This window comes from Thunnus thynnus, chromosome 8 (assembly GCF_963924715.1).
Source record: "Thunnus thynnus chromosome 8, fThuThy2.1, whole genome shotgun sequence".
Classification (NCBI taxonomy): Eukaryota; Metazoa; Chordata; class Actinopteri; order Scombriformes; family Scombridae; genus Thunnus; species Thunnus thynnus.
In genome coordinates this window covers 22,646,685-22,664,445 of record NC_089524.1, presented here as the reverse complement: position 1 = coordinate 22,664,445, position 17,761 = coordinate 22,646,685, and the positions used below count along the sequence as shown (strand labels likewise).

The 17,761-nt window shown below is 43.3% G+C and overlaps 1 protein-coding gene across 2 annotated transcripts in view; it reads right to left on the bottom strand.

The window, feature by feature from the left end:
- Nucleotides 1-17,761, bottom strand: part of ssbp4 (single stranded DNA binding protein 4) — an 89,623-nt gene that overhangs the window by 63,868 nt on the left and 7,994 nt on the right. For both annotated transcript variants that reach the window (XM_067597234.1, XM_067597235.1), the window contains exons 2-4: nt 12,282-12,354; nt 8,133-8,194; nt 359-443 (exon numbers count right to left, since the gene is read on the bottom strand). In XM_067597234.1, the coding sequence (XP_067453335.1) occupies nt 359-443; nt 8,133-8,194; nt 12,282-12,354 (220 nt within the window). The remainder of the gene's footprint in view (nt 1-358; nt 444-8,132; nt 8,195-12,281; nt 12,355-17,761) is intronic.

Below are 17,761 nucleotides of genomic sequence, written 5' to 3'. Positions count from 1 at the left end.
AATGCGACAAAATGGTATGAAGACTCTCTATTAGACTTTAAAAATTCAAAGATGGAATTTCCCATAAAATATAGAAGTGGTGTTCATAGGTGCTGCATTTTTAAAAGCGTGCTATTTCAGACATCTGGCTCAGAGTCTGTCCCATCCAGAACAGAGGCTGCAGCAGAGCAGACACACCAGACACACAGACATGTCAAAACAGGAACCAGCAGCATTATCACAGAAAGAATAATCTGTTCTCTCTGATACACACTCTGCATGTGCTCGTATGTCCTCACAAGCACGTGTGGTGGATGAGTGTATATTTGTGCCCCAAATTGCCTCATACACAACTGGAGGGTTGGTTAAGTTCACTCACATAGTCATGGAAAGCCTTGGCCTCGCTGGAATGTTCGCATGTCTCCCTCCGGTCCGGGGCAGCGCAGTACAGATCCCAGAATACACTGTGCACAGGACAAGAGAGCGACAGCAGTTAGACACTTTACTCTGTGATCCAAAGACATATTATGTTGCTGATTGGTGTGTGTCTGTTGTGGATGTGGTTGCAAATCTCTAATGGAGGCGAGTTTGTGTGCAGTGCTGAATGCAAGTGGATGAAGTGAACTTATGGAGGTGCTAAGACAATTAAAAAGTAGGGCTGGGTTTTTGATACATTATTTGGATTCGTTTAGACCCTATTTTTCTCAACTTTTTTGTTCATTTGACAGAAAAAAATAACAAACTTCTCAAGTGCAGCAGTGCTTGACAAAGTAGGGTGTCTTCATACTCGGCAACTGCAGAGCTCACATTTTGGGAGCTGGAAGCAGGAATCATATAGCGACAAAAACAAAAGCAAATCATTGCACATTACGTGTCAATATTATTCGTTGGTTCTTTATCAAATCATAAGTGCAGCTGTGACGGCAGTGTTTAATGCTGTCTTTACACACGCAGGCACACAAGCACTTTGCTGAAATAAAATTGTATTGAGGAAGGTCAGCAGGGACTGAAACATTAGTTTAATGTACCGATTCAATAAATATCTTAAATGACGAGCAGCGTGCAGGAATCGTATCTTTTACTTAATAAAATGGTACAAATTGGTAAAGTTATGATATAAATCAGTAAATTTCAAAGCATTTTGCTGCTAACTTTCAGTGATGGACAGTTTTCAACACTTATACTGTATACAAAAGTATTAAGGTACGATACTCAGCTCTATTAAAAAGCAGTTTCCACTATAGACGCCATTTCCCAACACGAAGTCCTACATTCAGCTGTAGAGAGCTTCCACCCAGGAAGGAGGGGTCGCCAAATGTTCCTCTCTGCCTGCCCTGGCGACCTGTAGGTTACTGACCAATCAGCTGTGATTATGTTACTTACTGCCCAATCAGCCGTACTCATATTAGTTAATTAGACCAATCCCACTCCTCTAGGGCAGCAGGGGCCACCAGGTCCCTCTCCAAATGGGCCCTTAATTACTTCACTGAAATTAAGTACCTGCTAAGCCGGTCCACATTAAGGCTTTCTCCTTCTTCAAGATATTGATTTCATGGACAGTGAATAAAAAAAGAAACCGCTGAACTCATGAAAGGAATTTCTTCCTGTCATTTAAAGGTACAAATAAACTGTTACACGCATTCTTTGCGCTGATGTTAGGAACAGCCGTGACACTTGATATGACAGACTGCGAGATGGAGCAGAAAATACTAGCTGATCACCCATAACTGTCAGAGAATCACTCACTAGCGCCCTGCCACATGTTTCACATGTACCATTTTTCAGTGTACAAGATTTTTATCCTGGACCTTTTGAGTTTGATGTTTGAGGATTATTATCTCTTCAGTGCAGTTATAATAAAACATTGCTTATCATTGATCTACCCTTTCCTTTATGTTCTTTTAATTTTCTACTTGTTATTTAAGGGCATCGAGAACACAAGAGTGCAAACAATAGGTGTCCTAAAAATAAATAAGAACAATAAACAATAAATTTCAACCCTGCGGCACCCAGTACCAACCACTCAAAGGATATGAACTAAAATAGAGAAGTGTTATTAAAGTATTTAAAGATTAAAAGACAGAGTCGGTGCCCTGAGGCGTTCAGCGAGCACTGGGGTCCCCTCTAGACAAGGAGGGCACTGAAGAACAGAGAGGGACAGCGGTGAACACATATGGTGTGTGTGTGTGTGCTTTTGTGTATCAGGGGCGGTTGTGCTGCCCTTCTGTCACTTGACAATAAAGCCAGTGTACATTATCATATCTATCGGTTGGTGTTAAAGAGATTGCTGCTCCGTCAGAAACGAGCCGCGGCGAGAAGGCGCAACCATCGCAAATCCAATCAGCTCTCAGGGAAATGAAATGGGATGCAGTTTACAGTTTGTTACTGAAAAAGACACAACCTGCTTCAGACACAGGGGTAAAGGCAAGGTGATCTAACATCTCCTGGCCTGTGAAGTCTGAAATATATTGCGATTTGAACAGCTGACCTGCGTCTGTATGAGCCACGCGGGGAAATCTCATTCTCTGTCTGTCTGCATAATCTGAAGCTGGATCGCTGGTGGACAAGACTAAACGTAGAAAACCAAGGCTTTCATTATTCTGATATTATTTTTAGGTGGTTGACATAGGCAGTGTTTAGAGTTGAAAAGGGAAGGTGGACGGAGCCATTAGGTGTAAAGACGTGCTAGATTAGGAAGCAAAATTACTCTAATGTTGAACTAATGAAATGCAGATTTTCAGCTTCAGGGTGCATGAGGGGGAGGTCTGTTTTCATCTACTGTACCATCTCATCTATCACTAGGGATGAATCCAGGCAACATCTGGATGTGACCAGTGTAAGCTCTGATTTGACAATCCCACCCACATTTAGAGGAAAAGCCCATGTCATAGTTGTTGTCGCCTCCTTTTCACTGACATTAATCTTTAGAAATGATCTGGGAAGTCAACATTCACAGTTAATTAGCACCAGCAATCTGCAAGAAATCTTGTACTCTGCACACCCTCATAATAGTAAAATTTCTATCCAATTATCTAATCATTTCAATCTAATCATCTAATCATGGGAAGCTCTTTATGGTATTATGGGTAGCAACTGGCGGTGTTTGAGCCACACAACTCTGTGCGGAGGATTTCAGACCAAAACTTTGGAGTGTTCTTACTTTGAAGAGTCACAGGAGAGATTTTAACGGCAGCTCGAGGTCATGCAAACTGTTTTTTTTTTTTTTTAATTCATTCAAATGAGAAACAAGGCTCAAAAATATGAGCCGGCACTGTCAGCACACACTTTGTATCCAGAACAGAGAAGGAAAGGATTAGCGTCCAGCCGTCCAGAAGAAGACAATTACTAAAATTAAATGCCATCACGATAGTTATTTGCAATTAACTGTGGTCTGACAAAGCCAGTGGTTACAAAGTGCTTTTTCCATTATAATAAGGAGAGTAAACAAAGACACAGAAAAGACAGACGCACAGGCTTCTTGGTGGCAGGTCTACTTGATAATCCTGCGTGTGTCTTTGGCCAGCTATCTAACCAGACATTCAAGCAGCCGGTCAGTCAGTCAGCCAGGAGAGAGAGAGAGAAATAGAAACAGGAATTAAGATGGAGATGGAGACAGATGGAGATAAGGAGGCAGAGAGAGCATGAGTGAAAGAAGCAGAGAGTCTAAAAAGTAAAGTTACAGACATCCGACCACGCTTTCTGCTTCTCCTCTTATCACAACAGGCTTTTCTTAATGGGGCAATCAAAGAGAGGAGGCGGGGAAACACAAGCCTTCCAGTTGTCTTTATTACCTTGACTCAAACTCCAGCTAGTCTCCTGGTGGCAACAATGCATTCAGTCAGCAGGAGGAAACAACAACATCACTGTGCCATGTAAATCAACAACACTCCCTTTGGACCCAGTGGCTAATAAATACACTGCAAGAAGACTGACGGCTTATGAAATGAAGTCATGTCTGCGACGCGGGTCTAACGTGCGTTCGATCCATGTTGGACACACTCATGTGGGACAGCTGTCGCAGGCTGCAGAGACACAAGTCTGCAGTGCAGAACTGCACAGAAATTCATTAAAGTAATTACCAACTAAAAGTTTCAGTTTCATTTTTCTCCTTCTGTCCATCAAACCATCCGTCTCTCTCGCGCTCCAGCCCACACATGAACTTTCTATTTCTCTCTCTAAATTTTTTATCTCTTTTTTTCTTTCTCTCTCTAACTCTTTTGAGGGAGTCGGTTGAATACTGCTTCAACCTCTACATCATTAAATTAAAACTAACAAAAATATTTCATCATCCAAGCCAGGGCGTATCTGACATGCATTCAGCTCTGGTAGGGAGGCGGATGGGCGTTGACCCGTTCAGATAGACCACAAACACAAGTTTGACCCACGTTATGGTGTCATCTGAACTGGATATACATTTCCTGTCACATCACAAACAATGAAATTCACTCAAAAATATTGCGAAATACGTGATGCTGGAGACTGACTGTGGACCATGCTGCTTCTCTTCGGTGGAGGAGGGTTGTATATATTTGAATTGTCCCAGCTAATATGCAAGCTTCCTCCATTTTGGACTCTCCAGGTAGCCGTTGCCCGAAACATCAGGGTGTCAAGAGGGTTTGCAACTGGTTCACAATGAGAGGTTCATACATCAAAGTTCACCAAAGTTGAGCTGAAAGATCTGAGATCTACTCCTGCAAGCAAATCCACTGAAGCAAATGAATTAAAATGAATTGATTTTGATTTTTAAAATGAGCTGTTATAAATGGAAGTATGACCTAATTCTTCCAAACTGAACAACTATAAATTGTTTTGCAATCGCTTATTTCATATTTCAGAATTTCAAAGAAATTCACTAGTAAGTGGTCTACGACTTGCATCAACATATTTCTCCCTGACTATGATTGTATTTGGATATGCTACAATAGGAAAACCTCCCGTTACTCCCACTTGGAACCATCATTCTGAAATGGTTACCCCACCTTCTAGCTTTGTAGCCACACCAGATAAATAGCCTATATTAGCTATTTTTTATCCTTTTATATATTTGTAGCGGTTCGTTAACAGATGAAACCAGATACAAACAAACTGTGTTAGCTCCTTTTAAATTAGCTGAATCAATTGTATTCGTCTTAATATTATGTTTTATTTAGATGTAGCGGCCAGCTTTGGTGGCTTTGCGGCCATTTTGCCAACAGTTTGTTGATTTTTCCGGGGTGCTTTTCATCAAGTGGGAGTAAAGAAGCTGCCAGAAATTCCTGATATCTTGTTTTTGCGGACTCATCTGCTCATATTTACAGTCTAAACGCTATGACGTGAACACGACAATACAGAAGAAAGTTGAAGAAGACTGTCTGATACCTGTGTTTATAAAGAGAAGGCCAGACATTTGGGAGCAAAAGACGTCTGCTCTCATTCTGTTTTCTCTGCCCCTCACAAACAAGAATTTCAGCTAGGGGCTATTCACACACAGGATCCCTCTACATACTGTTGTTGTGCTGGGATTTTCATGTGCGTGTGTATGTTTTGTGTGTTTGAGGTGTGTGTGTGTGTGTGTGTGTGTGTGTGAGTGGGGGGTGTATTCAGGATTCGGCGGCCATCCAGTGAAAACTGGTTAAAGCAATCGATTTTGGGATAAGGAGGAGACAACTAGCTGCAGCCAATAGAGAGGGAGCTAATGACACAATCAACACCTGCAGCCCTCGCAGAGCCTTTTCTTTATCCTTCCACCCATAACAACAGATGTGGATGAGTGACCCCCCACCTCCAGCCTCCCTCTTCCTCCCCCAACATCACCCTCTTACAGCTCTAGTCTTATTCTGAAGCTTCCACCCCCCAACAACGCCGTCCTACAGGAAACAGCCACAGAGGCAGAGACAGGAGGGAAGAAAACCCCAGTGAGGTGCTGAGGAGGGGACAACGGGGGTGGGGCCAGGGTGGCGGTGGGGTCGGGGTCTTAGATTTGGCTGTTTAACACAAAAGAGGCTGGAATGCAAAGAGTTAATCCGTTCGGGGGTCTCTCTTCCGCAAACAAAGGACAGGCCTCCAGACAAAGGTTGAGGGAGGGGGAGCGAAGGGTGAGGGATGAGGGAGGTTGGTGGCTTTCCTACCATCTGGAGCTTTTGTTTTGGGGGAGGCTGAAGGTTGGGAGGGGTGGACAAGGGACTCCCCCCCCCCCACCATCACCACCACCACTACCACCTTCCCCTCCTTTCCACCAAACGACCCCCGGACCCCACCCCCAGTGAGTCTCCATGTCCACGTGCTGCGTGGCCCAGACAGACGCCCCTCAGCTAGGTCATACAACACTGGAGCCCTGCCCTGCCCAGCCTGGCTAATCAGCAGCAGCCTACTCTCCAACTGCTCTCTAGCACACACACACACACACACACACACACACACTAGGGCTGTCAATGAATATCTGAAATTCGATTATATAATCGAATTGTTAAAAAAAAACAGACACTCAATTGTAAAAATTAATATTCAACCGTGAAAAAAGCAGCACTACCACGGCCGTCTGCCTCTCGAATTCTCGTGTGGGCCTGGGCCGCCGCACTGAATGCACTCCATGATGGACAGGAGTCACACAACGTCACTTTCATTGATTGAAAATGAAATGTAGGTCAAGCTGAAACGAGCGAATTATTCAACAACAACCATGTGGTAATGATGGCAGAGAATTCACAACCCAGCTCAGCCACAGAGAGAGTGATTTGCACTCCGAGCAATCTAAAAAAGCCCCGTTTGATAATGCTTTAGATTTTGGTAACCAGTATGAATACTACCTAACCTGTAAAAAAATTAGGCTATCGAATAACATATCAATTACAAATTATTCATTTGATCCCAAGACACCAACCACGGCACAGACAGAGAGAGAGAGGTCTACGTTCATACGGCCAATTTTGACAGCCCATAACACACACACACACACACTCACACACTAGGTCATCTCCCACACTCCGAAATATATCAATACAGTCAGAACACACAATACAAGTGCTCTGTTTCCCGCTTTCACACACACAGACACACACACACACTGGGCAAGTCCTCCTGAGCCCTCTTGAGCTCTCTTATAGGTTAGGGCAGAGGCGAGAGCAAACTTATGCTGCGCTGTATGTTTGTGTATGTCATTCTGTCAGTATTACTGGTAGCTGTCCAATCGAGAGCTGTCAGGTTGAGAGAAGCCAGGCTCTTTAAGGACCATTATGAGCTGTGTCAACAGGCTGCACAATTACAACACACTGGGGCCAGAGAGGATGAATGAATGAAGCTGCATGTCCGGGTTTATTACACAGGGCCAGCCGGGGGGCTTTGGGGATGAGCAGGATAGCATGAATGACAAACAAAGCAGGCCTGTCAAACCTCTTATTCCGGCTCTCTTTGCCCTCGTGCTCCCGTGCTGAGGATTCAGCCTCTCAACCTCCCTGACTGCTTGCCCGCCTGCCTCTTTGTCTGCACTCATTCCAGCTGCCCAGTTTCCTCCTTACAGCCCGCCTGCTCCCCTCTAGTTGGATTTTCTAGTTCTTGGCGTGGCAACAGGAAAGGGGAACCCTGCTTTTGGGTGTTCCCACTCCCTCTAATTCAGACAAACAGTTTACGTGTAAGGCTGTCAGCCCACTGACCCCCGCTCTTCCAGCCAGATAGAAAACACTGTCTTCTATTTATCAAGGATTAACAGATCTGACAGATTTGTTTAAAGAAGCTGAAAGAACAGAAGAACAACCCACGTCAGAGCCTTGTTCTGTCAGATGGAGAATCATGTTAAACAATATCTCAAAAGTTCCCTGCTTTGAAATCTTTAAAATAGAGGACTTGTAAATGACTTGACTTGACTTTTATTGGTCAGTTTGACTCTGGTTCAGATGTGCGGTTTAAAAAGAAAATGGCCCGGATTAAATAACAGAGTGAGGGAAGTTAGCTCACTTGTCAATCAGAGGGACGCCCAGAGTACAGCACTTAAACATGTGTGAGATGATGCACTTAGCATTCCCTGCAATTACTGTCCCTCTCCACCTCTGCACATTCTTTCAGACCGTCAAGAGTACGTCTACAGTATGAATGTGAGCTGTTGAAGAACGTGTGTGTGTGTGTGTGTGTGTGTGTGTGTGTGTGGTCAAGAAAGAGAGAGAGGATCAACGTATACATACCACCACCATGAGTGTAAAAATCCTGGAGGTTCCCCAAGTGTGATGTTCTTCTCCCATCGGATCTGAGAGGAAGAAAAAGAGAGTGATAGAGAAAGAAGATCGAGGGGAGAAGACAGAAGAGGGGAAAGAAAAATTAAGACACTGCAACATGTTTTATGCATAATATAATAATTTTGCTCAACTGTCCTCCCAACTTTGGACAGACAGAGCGATCGTCGGACAGAAAAATAGGCTGACGGGCAGCGCAGTGCAGTGTAGTGCGGAGTTTGTGGATAAGACACTGTGACTGTCTTGAAGCAGCAGCCCTCTCCACTGCCCTCACAAACCAGCAGAGCTCCTGCCTGTATCTGGACACTGAGATAAGATTCAGTGAGAGATAGCAGCCCCGCTGCCTGCTTCACACACTCCTACTGACATGACTCCGAGCACACAAACGCACAGATTCAGTGCATTCGTACAGTCTGAGAGATGATTCACCGGAGTGTGTGAGGACAGCATGACAGCGGCAAGATTTCTCTATTTTTCTTTATATATATATATATATAGAAAAACAGACACAAGCTTCAGATTTCTATTAAAGTGTCTATTCTATAGATTTCCCCAGTGCAGTTTATAGTTATGTGATGTGCCATATGTGGGTGTGGGCCTGTTGATTTAATGCTGCTAAAGAGCTGAGTGCTGCACTGTGTAGGAGAGCAGAGAGTGGCAAAGTCCTCTCGGGGACAGAAGTGTATTGTGTGTATACTATAAATGTGAGTGTGTGTGTGTGTGTGTGTATGTGTGTGTGCGCTCCCCGCAGAAGGAGGAACAGAGGCTAATTGAGGCAGGAGAGTCCAGGTGATAGCGCTCTCATTAGATGGCACTGAGCAGGTGTGTGTGTGTGTGCCTTTAGTTTACCTGCGAGGATAGAACTCCCTTATCTATTGAAACATTTGTGTGTGTGTTAAAAAAAGACTGATACAGAGGCCAAGAGAGCTCTAGACAATAGCTTTGAGACACAGATACATTGCATTTAGAAAGAAAAAAAAAAACACTGCTAATAAAATACACACATATGGGGCATAAATAAACACACTAGCTAACACAGACACGCAACAAATGGTACAAAACACACCACAAGTATCTGGGGGACACTTGACGTGATTTGCTGAAATGGGAAACCTGTCAACAGCGTTGTTAAATGACAATAACAACAATGTTAATTTTAGTTTTAAACCCTTGAATCAGACATTATGGAAGATATTAGCCATATAGCTAGCATTAGCCTACTAATTACTGCAGTGCTCATTAGTTTTTAGTGTCCCCCAGAAACCTCTGTTGCGCTTTGACAAAAAAGCAAACAATCTTAATTTGAGATACTTTTGAGTGTTCAACTGCATCTCCACTTTATACTACTGTTTTCAAGTCAAAAATGAACTTCGGCACTCGATTCTATTGTTTTATAACTGTGCTGATCTGTTTTGTTGAATGTGCAGCATGTCTTTATTTACTTGTGCTTTTCTGTATTTGCAGTGTCTTTATTTATGCAACCGTGTGTTGTCAATGGTGAATGTCTTTCTCAGTTTTATTCTATTTTATTTGCAGCATTTTGTTTCTTAATGGGACGCGTGCATCGTTCAATGTTTTTATCATTTGCTTGTGTTTTCGCTGGCGAGGAGGAAGAAGCAGGAGAATGAGAGAGAAACAAGAAGGTAATAAACAGCGAGGAGGTTTAGGAGGAGAACAAAATGAGGAACAGAAGTTTAAAAAGTGGGAGGATCAAAGAAACACTGGGATGAAATAAAAGCAGAGGGTGATCAGGTCTTGTGTGCTTCAAGAAGAGCTGGAGAACGATGAGTGAGCAGTAACATGGTAATTGAACATTGAGTGATGTAGATGAGTAGGCTTTAACAAATCTTGACTGTTTGCAGCCGTTTTTCTTATACTCGTGAGAAAACACTCACTTTAAAACCTACGGCTACAACCGCATGCAGGGGAAAAGGTGAAAGTTCAAGCTGCTGCGTTAGCTCTGAAGTACCCATTACTGTCAGTCTAATGCAAATACGCTCATTCTGACCATATAAGACAACTAAATAAAAACCATGCCATGGTTGTAATAAACAAATTCATTAAGCGATATACTCTTGCAGGCGCAACATTTGAGACAACTGGCGTCAAATTGACTTAGCAGTCTTAGCATGCATGCCTTGTGGACATGGACTGTTTATGTGTGTGTCTGCGTGAATGTTGCTTTAATCTCTTTCTGTCTGTTTTAATTCCTGTTTGATTGTGTGCTGGTTTGGGGGGGGGGGGGGGTTGCGTGTACGCCTCCGGTTGCCTGCGACCCAGAACTTCACCCCTTTCCAGCAGCTCACCAATAACACTCAATCTCTGGGAGATGATTCACCCACAAGGGCTCTGAAATCTGCGAGACTCTCTGCAGCCCGACCACTTAATCTCTCTGTGCGGCTTCCCTATCTCTGCTTCATATTTTAGCCGTCCGCTTCAGGTTGTTGGCAGCTGGGCCGGCCTCCAGTCCTGCTCAACCCGCTGCCTGCCTGCCTGCCTGCACTATAAGCAAAGGCAACTGATTTCTGTCTGATTGCGTCTGATTGATACATCCACATACCAACAAGGGGATTTTTTTCTTTTTTTGGAGTTTTATCCATGAAAGAATCGAAACATTTCAACGCCACAGGAGGAGATATCACTTTTTTAACGAATAAAATGAGGGCATTATCATCTAACATTGATAGTGATAGTTCTTTTACAGCTTGTTTTGCTGTGCAGACCAAGTCAGAAGTGAAATAAATGGTTGTGTTTGAGAGCACTGACAAACCTCACAGAGGCAAGACTACTCTAAAGGTGCAGCCTATTAAAGGAATGGTTTGACATTCACTGAAGAGTTAGATGATGAAAATCTAGCATCCAATCTACTGCTAGCATCCAGTTAGCTTAGCTTAGCACTAACATGGGGAAATCTCTGGAGCCTGTGCTGGTTTCCTGGCAACCTCATGTTGATGACAGGATGCCAGGAAGTCATTGAACCCAGCAAACAAATAATCAAACCCTACAACCCCCAATAAAACCACAACTTGTAGTTTTTACATTTTGGATTTTGTACTGATTAAACTAACAAGATATAACATGTTAATTAGTGAGCTTTAGAAATGCTGGAAGGCGGGTTTGTTACCGTTGGACAGAGCTAGTTTTTAGTCTTATTTTAGTCTTTTGGTTTTTAGTCTTTAAGCTAAGCTAAGCTAACCAGTTGCAAACTATAGCTTCATATTTAGAAGAAAGACAAAAAGTATGTTTCTCAAAATGTCAAATTATCAATTTAATCCAAAGTATAAGACTGCTTTTCACAAAACCAAGAGAAAAGCTCATTTAAAACTGTTGAAGAGTTGAATTGCTCATCTAAACTGAGCTCATGCGGGTGCAACAGTATCTCTTTGTGACTCTAACCTGAGCTCACCTGCTGAAATGACAGATAAATGATGTCAGCATTAAAGTTGAATGATGTAGACCTGCCTTTGCTTGCCATTAGAGCTCTCTCTGTGTTGGGGAGTGTATTAAGTGGAGCTGAATAAGATCAGTGGGCAGGAGAGGTGTTGTACAAGCACAAGGCCTGGACACGGGACCAGGAAGGATGTCCATTAAGGAAGAGGATGCAACACATTAGAGACCTTACCTCTTGGACAGCTCAGGAGCCTAATATGAGACTAATAAGTCTAGCAGACCTGGGACAAATGGTTATGCTTGGAATGGTTTCAAATACTCAACGTACACTCGATTTAACTTAACAGGGACTGGTTCAGCCTCTTAAATGTCACGCTTCTATGCTTACAATATGTCAAACTGCTCTAATTATATCATGTTTATGATTACAAATTGAATAATGAAGAGCAGGTAATGTCAAGTAGCCCAAACAATGCCATGTCCACATTTTCACAAATTAATAAAGAGTCCAAAGAACATTGTTGTTGTTCAACAACTCTAAAGAACACATCTTGGTTTTCACTGTCCAGACCCTGACTTGTACTAAGATTACTCAACAGCTGCTTGAACCCTGAACAAGTTATAATGTTAATTCCATTCCTGGTTGCACAATAGAGGGGGAATCACACTCATGCTTTAGGTACAGGAAGTCAAAGTGAAAAAACTTCTTACCTCTGACAGGAAGGTCTGTGCTGATTTCTGTGCGCCGACATGCAGCAAATACTCATACACATATAAAGCTAACCTGGAACACAAAGACAGAGGGAAAAAAAGAGAGACGTTAGTGTTGAGGATCACATTCTTTACACTACTCAAACACCCTCATTTCACTTTAAAAAACATATAAAATATTATTTCATAATTAAAAACAAGCTCATCCTCTCTTCATCTGTATATGTGATTCAAAGTATCCCTTCAGATAGGAAAGTACAACAAATGTGCACAATTGGCAGAAAATCATCACTGTGTTATCTGAGATGGAGCTTAGATAAACAAGATTTTACAGTATGAAGATCATATACACCATGGAGGGGTTGTAAATGTGTGATGTAAAGCGCCACAGCTTTGAGCTAAAGAGACTCTGTGGCACTCTGCCATATTCCTGTGGTTTTAGGAAGTATGCTGTTGAGGCATAGAGGCTGAAAACAAAACAGTGTAGACACTGAGGGCAACATGGACAGAGAAGACCAAAAATATCCTCAGACGTGGTTGAAGTTTGACTCTCGGATATCACCACACTGCTTTCTGGGTGTCAGACACATGTTGATGCAGCCTGATGCACCAGATGTAAGACTGGAAAAATGGCCAAACAACAATCTGTAAATAATTTCTGATGATGAATGACTCTTAAACAAACTCACAGAAACACAGCCCTCATATACTATTGGCTTATCAAGTTGTTACAGATGATGTGTTAGCAAACAATTCCATGCATATCCAGCAGAGACCGAGCAACATGAGCACCCCAATGGAGTAGACTCCTACTTCCTTACAAATGTTCAGTCCAAAAATCACTCACACTTTAGCTCTAGTTTAGTCCATTAAACCCAGAGAAAAATACACACACTTTCTCACAGCTTGTGTAAGATTGTTTGCTATAATTCAAATACAGGGGAAAAAAAAGAGCTGAAGAGTTGGTTGTTGATTCTCAGTGGGTTTGGCTCTACTAACATGCCTTTCACATTACAAGGATTCATTTGATTTAGTGTTAATAGCAAAATATGTTTATCATGCTTTAAATCTTTTGGCACTAAAGAATATGACATTTGTGTTGATATCTATGCTGAAATGGCTAACAACACAGAGCCTTTATTATACACACAAAGTAATGGTAGAAACTGTGGCTGAAAGGAAAAATATGGCAGCTGTGCTCTAGTCCAGCAGGTTGAGCAATTTAGTCATGAGGGAACAAATAATACTTATCTAAAACTAATAATAATAAACTTATTTACCTATTATACAATTTAAATAATTTTGATGAATCTTGTTCATTTTGTTTCAAATTTGGACCAACTAGTGCAGTGACCAAGAATAAAACTCATATTTTCACAAATCAGAAAAACACATTCAGTTTGTGTTGATCCGACAGCAGGGAAAAGTCTGGTTGCCTGGCAACCTCACGGCAACAACAAGATGCCAAAAAGTCAATGCTCCCAACCACAAAATAGTGCAACACATAACTCCCCATAAAAGCAAATTGTGTCATTTTTACACTTCAGTTTTTGCACGAGATATAACATGTTGAGTAGATAAACTATACTAAGCTAAGCTAACTGACTGCAGGGGTAACTTCATATCTGCTATACAAACAGAAGAGTGGTATCAATCTTCTCAGCGAACTCTTGACAAGAAAGCTTTTATATCCCAAATCTTGAACTATTCCTCAGACTGAATGACAGGCTGTTTTTAACTGAGGGAGCAAAAAGGCAGAAATTTTACAAAAGATTGTGGCTTGTTCTGAATCCGATCTATTAAAATCAAACCATCTCCATATCACCCATCATTCATAAGACAAGAAGGGATCAAGACTACTGCAGCTGGCCCAGGCATCAGAAAACATCTCAGACACTCAATATATAGCCCTGCAGACAGACACACATGGATCCCTCACTCTAACCATGTCACGACAAAATCGACCTTTGCCCCATCGCAAGAACAAAGGAGCGACTCAATATTTTTATCACAATGCAGAAAGCCTAGACAGACACCACAGAATCTGTATGCAATCGTCTCCAGGTCTGAAATGGAGTAGAGGGGAGCTGCTGCACTTTTGCGTATGGTAGCCAACTGTTTTTATGCTGATCACATGCGTCAAGGCCGGAGCAGACACAGAGTTATGATGTTTGGGTTGATGCTGCTGGATGATACTGATTGAATCAATAATGAGCTGGGCTACGGTTGAACAACCTGATTCTTTATCTCCTAAAAGATATCATAGAATTTCACCGCAACGTCTTGACAACCATCTGCTACAAGAAAATTATCTGCTACAGCTGGTCCAAACCAGTTACAACTAGTACTAGACACTAGATGTTATTGCCTCCCATATTTCTCATTCTTACATCAGATATGACTGTATCAACACCCATTTCAGATACATAGTGTAAACACGCTGTTTAAAAAGACGAAGTAAACAGGAAGTGGCGACACGTGGCGACACCCAGCCGACTTCACTCAGTCACTCAGTCAGCGTTTTTGGGGTGGTCCCTGCAGTCCAGCCAAAAAAAAAAATTTAGTTTTCATTAGAGTTTTTCATCTAGTGCGTGTGCATCTTGTTTTTGTTTGTGTGGATGTGGTTACAGCAGGGAGGTCAGTATTTGGCTCTCTAAAGAAGCAGATTGTGAGAGGCATGAGTCACACGTAAGAGCAAACTGATTATTATAAATGTTTAATATTGATATTGAATGGAGCGATTGTCTTGGTACCGTCAAGTGAAACTGATGAGTGTTGTGTTAAGGAATGTGGAAGTTCGCCACGTTTAATTAGGTGTTGTCTGGAAATGTATGCGAAAAGTTATTTGTTCACCTCAGAGGTTTTTATTTGTATCTAGTATAGGTATTACGCTACCTGAATTGTGTACTGTAATGCAGACAAAACCATTTAACTTTCTGCTTGATCGGCCTGTGTAATTCAGTGGACGTTTAAATTCCACAGGTTCTGGGGTAAAGAAAAAGAGGGCTTCTTTGCAGTGTGAAATACCCAGCAGCAGGAATCATCTCCTATACACCTCGTCCGCACTGTACAGGATCGAACAGAGATTCCCATGAGCACTGCGCCAATGAAATTTTCATGGCAGAGCCTGGTGTGATCTGAGGTTCCCTTTCGGTCGGTACACTCGGTACAACACATCAGTATGGGGACTGCGTCCTCAAGAGACCAACCTGAAGAACCTTTCTCAAAATGCCTGTCAAGGCCATTGAACTGCCTGCTTGGAGGTGAGCTAGTTCCCTACCCAGGAGGTTGCTACCAAGGCTCTCTACACAGCACTTGTTTAGCTCGTTAACTAGCTGCTTTGCCACGTTTAGCCCAGCTAACATGCACCTGTTAAGCCTTGCTAACAGAACCACTTTCCACACCTGTTTAGCAAGCTAACGATTTGTTTAGCAAGCTAACTCACAAAGTGGAATGGCATTTGACAAAAAGAAAAGCTCTTCCAGTGGGTTTAGCAAAGCTGTGAAGGTGAAAAATCACCTGAAAAATCAAACTCCAGTGCTTGCAGGTTTTCTCTCTCCGAGATGGATACCCACGAAGCCTTCCTGGTGTTGCATGCTAAAGCAGCACTTACTGGGGCTGGAGATCTTCTGACCAAGACTGATGGCACCACCCCGGCTTGTGCAGATTGACTTGTGCCGCCGCACAGCTGAGCATCTTGAAGTCCTGTGGTCGGCTCCACCTCCTCACTCACAGCTAACTTGGCTCGCAGGAAATTATTTTCTCCTGCAGCAATGAGACACAATTTGTCTGTTTTCCCCAACTTTGGGGCATTGCAGTACCACAAATGCCCGGCAGACATGAGGCTATAAGCAGGGTCTTCATGAATGAAGCTCAAGGGTGGATTTTACAGCTGTTAACTTTGTGTGGTGCCGAAAAAGGATGGAGGTCTCCATCCTATTTTGGACCTGAGGGTACTAAACAAAAATCTGAGAAAGTTCAAGTTAAAAATGCTGACATTACATCAGGTAATGCAGTCGATTCAACTGGGGGACTGGTTCACTATGGTGGACCTAAAAGATACCTATTTTCACACGCCGATATTACCAAGACACAGACAGTTTCTGTGCTTTGCCTACAACAGCACAGCACACAAATACCGAGTTCTGCTATTCGGCTTATCCCTCGCTCCTTGCAATTTCACCAAATGCCTCGAAGCAGTGCTGGCACCGATCAGAGGCCAGGGATTCGAACCCTCAACGACCTGGACAATATTCTGATTCTGTCGGACTTGGCGAATCAGGCTGATACCCACACGTCCCAGCTGGTGACTCACCTACAGTCTCTGGGATTTGTCATAAACCAGAAAAAGAGAAAAATTTGTTCTCAGTCTAGATTTGGATTCTATAGACAACCGGTTATCATCCCTGTGAGTGACTGCTTTCAACCGATGTCTGTCTCTGTTCCAGGGACATCGCATTGTGTGTCTCCATCAGTGCCAGCACCTGCTGGGACTGATGTCCTCTATGATTCCAGTGGTGCATCTGGGCTCGCCGATGATGAGAAAATTCCAATGCTGGGTTCAGGCCAGACAGGTGTTCTCCTCTCATCGGAGAGAGAAGAGGATGTGGTTACACAACATGCCTAAGGGCTCTGCTCCCATGGAGAGATCCAGCGTATTGAGCGAGGGAGACCCTCTGGGCCAGGTTCTCTCACACATTCTGGTCACCACCGATGCATCCAAATGGGGCTGAGGAGGCCTCTGCAGGAATGCACATGTGAATGAGACCTGGACAGATGATGAGAGGTCATGGCATATCAATCTGTCGGAGCTCTACGATGTGTATCTCTCACTAAGACAATTTTACAGTATGGGTCTGCTGTCAGGACAGCATTTCTATTACACAGTGGCAATATGTGCGTAATTGCGCACATAAACAAACAGGGAGGGACGTGCTCTCTTCCTCTCCTCTCTCTGTCTCACAACCTACTGTCATGCAGCAGCATTCACCTCCTGTCTCTCAGAGCGACGCACATCCCGGGAATACTGAACGGCAGGGCAGACCTTCTCTCCAGGGGTTTTTCACTGGCAAGAGAGTGGAGACGGCACCTCAATGTAGTGGAACAGAATGGGGTCAGTTTGGCAGAGCCACCACCGTTCTGTTCGCCTCGAGAGAAGACATGCATTGTCTTGCGTTCTTCTCGCTGCAGGAAGGGAGCGCACCACTCGGATTAGATGTGCTGGCTCCTCAGTGACCTCAGACACTCCTATACGCATTTCCTCCGGTGGCGCTGATCCAGACCAGACTGGAGTGTGTGCGCATAGGGAGATTAACTATGATTCTGATCACCCAGTATTGGCCCAACAAACTAGGGTTTGCAGAGATCATTTCTGTGTTGTCTTCCTGTGCACAGAGACCTACTGTCGCAGGCCTAGGACCAGATTTGGCACCCATGCCCTGAAATCTGGGATCTGTTGGCCTGGCCCCTGAAAGGTGAAA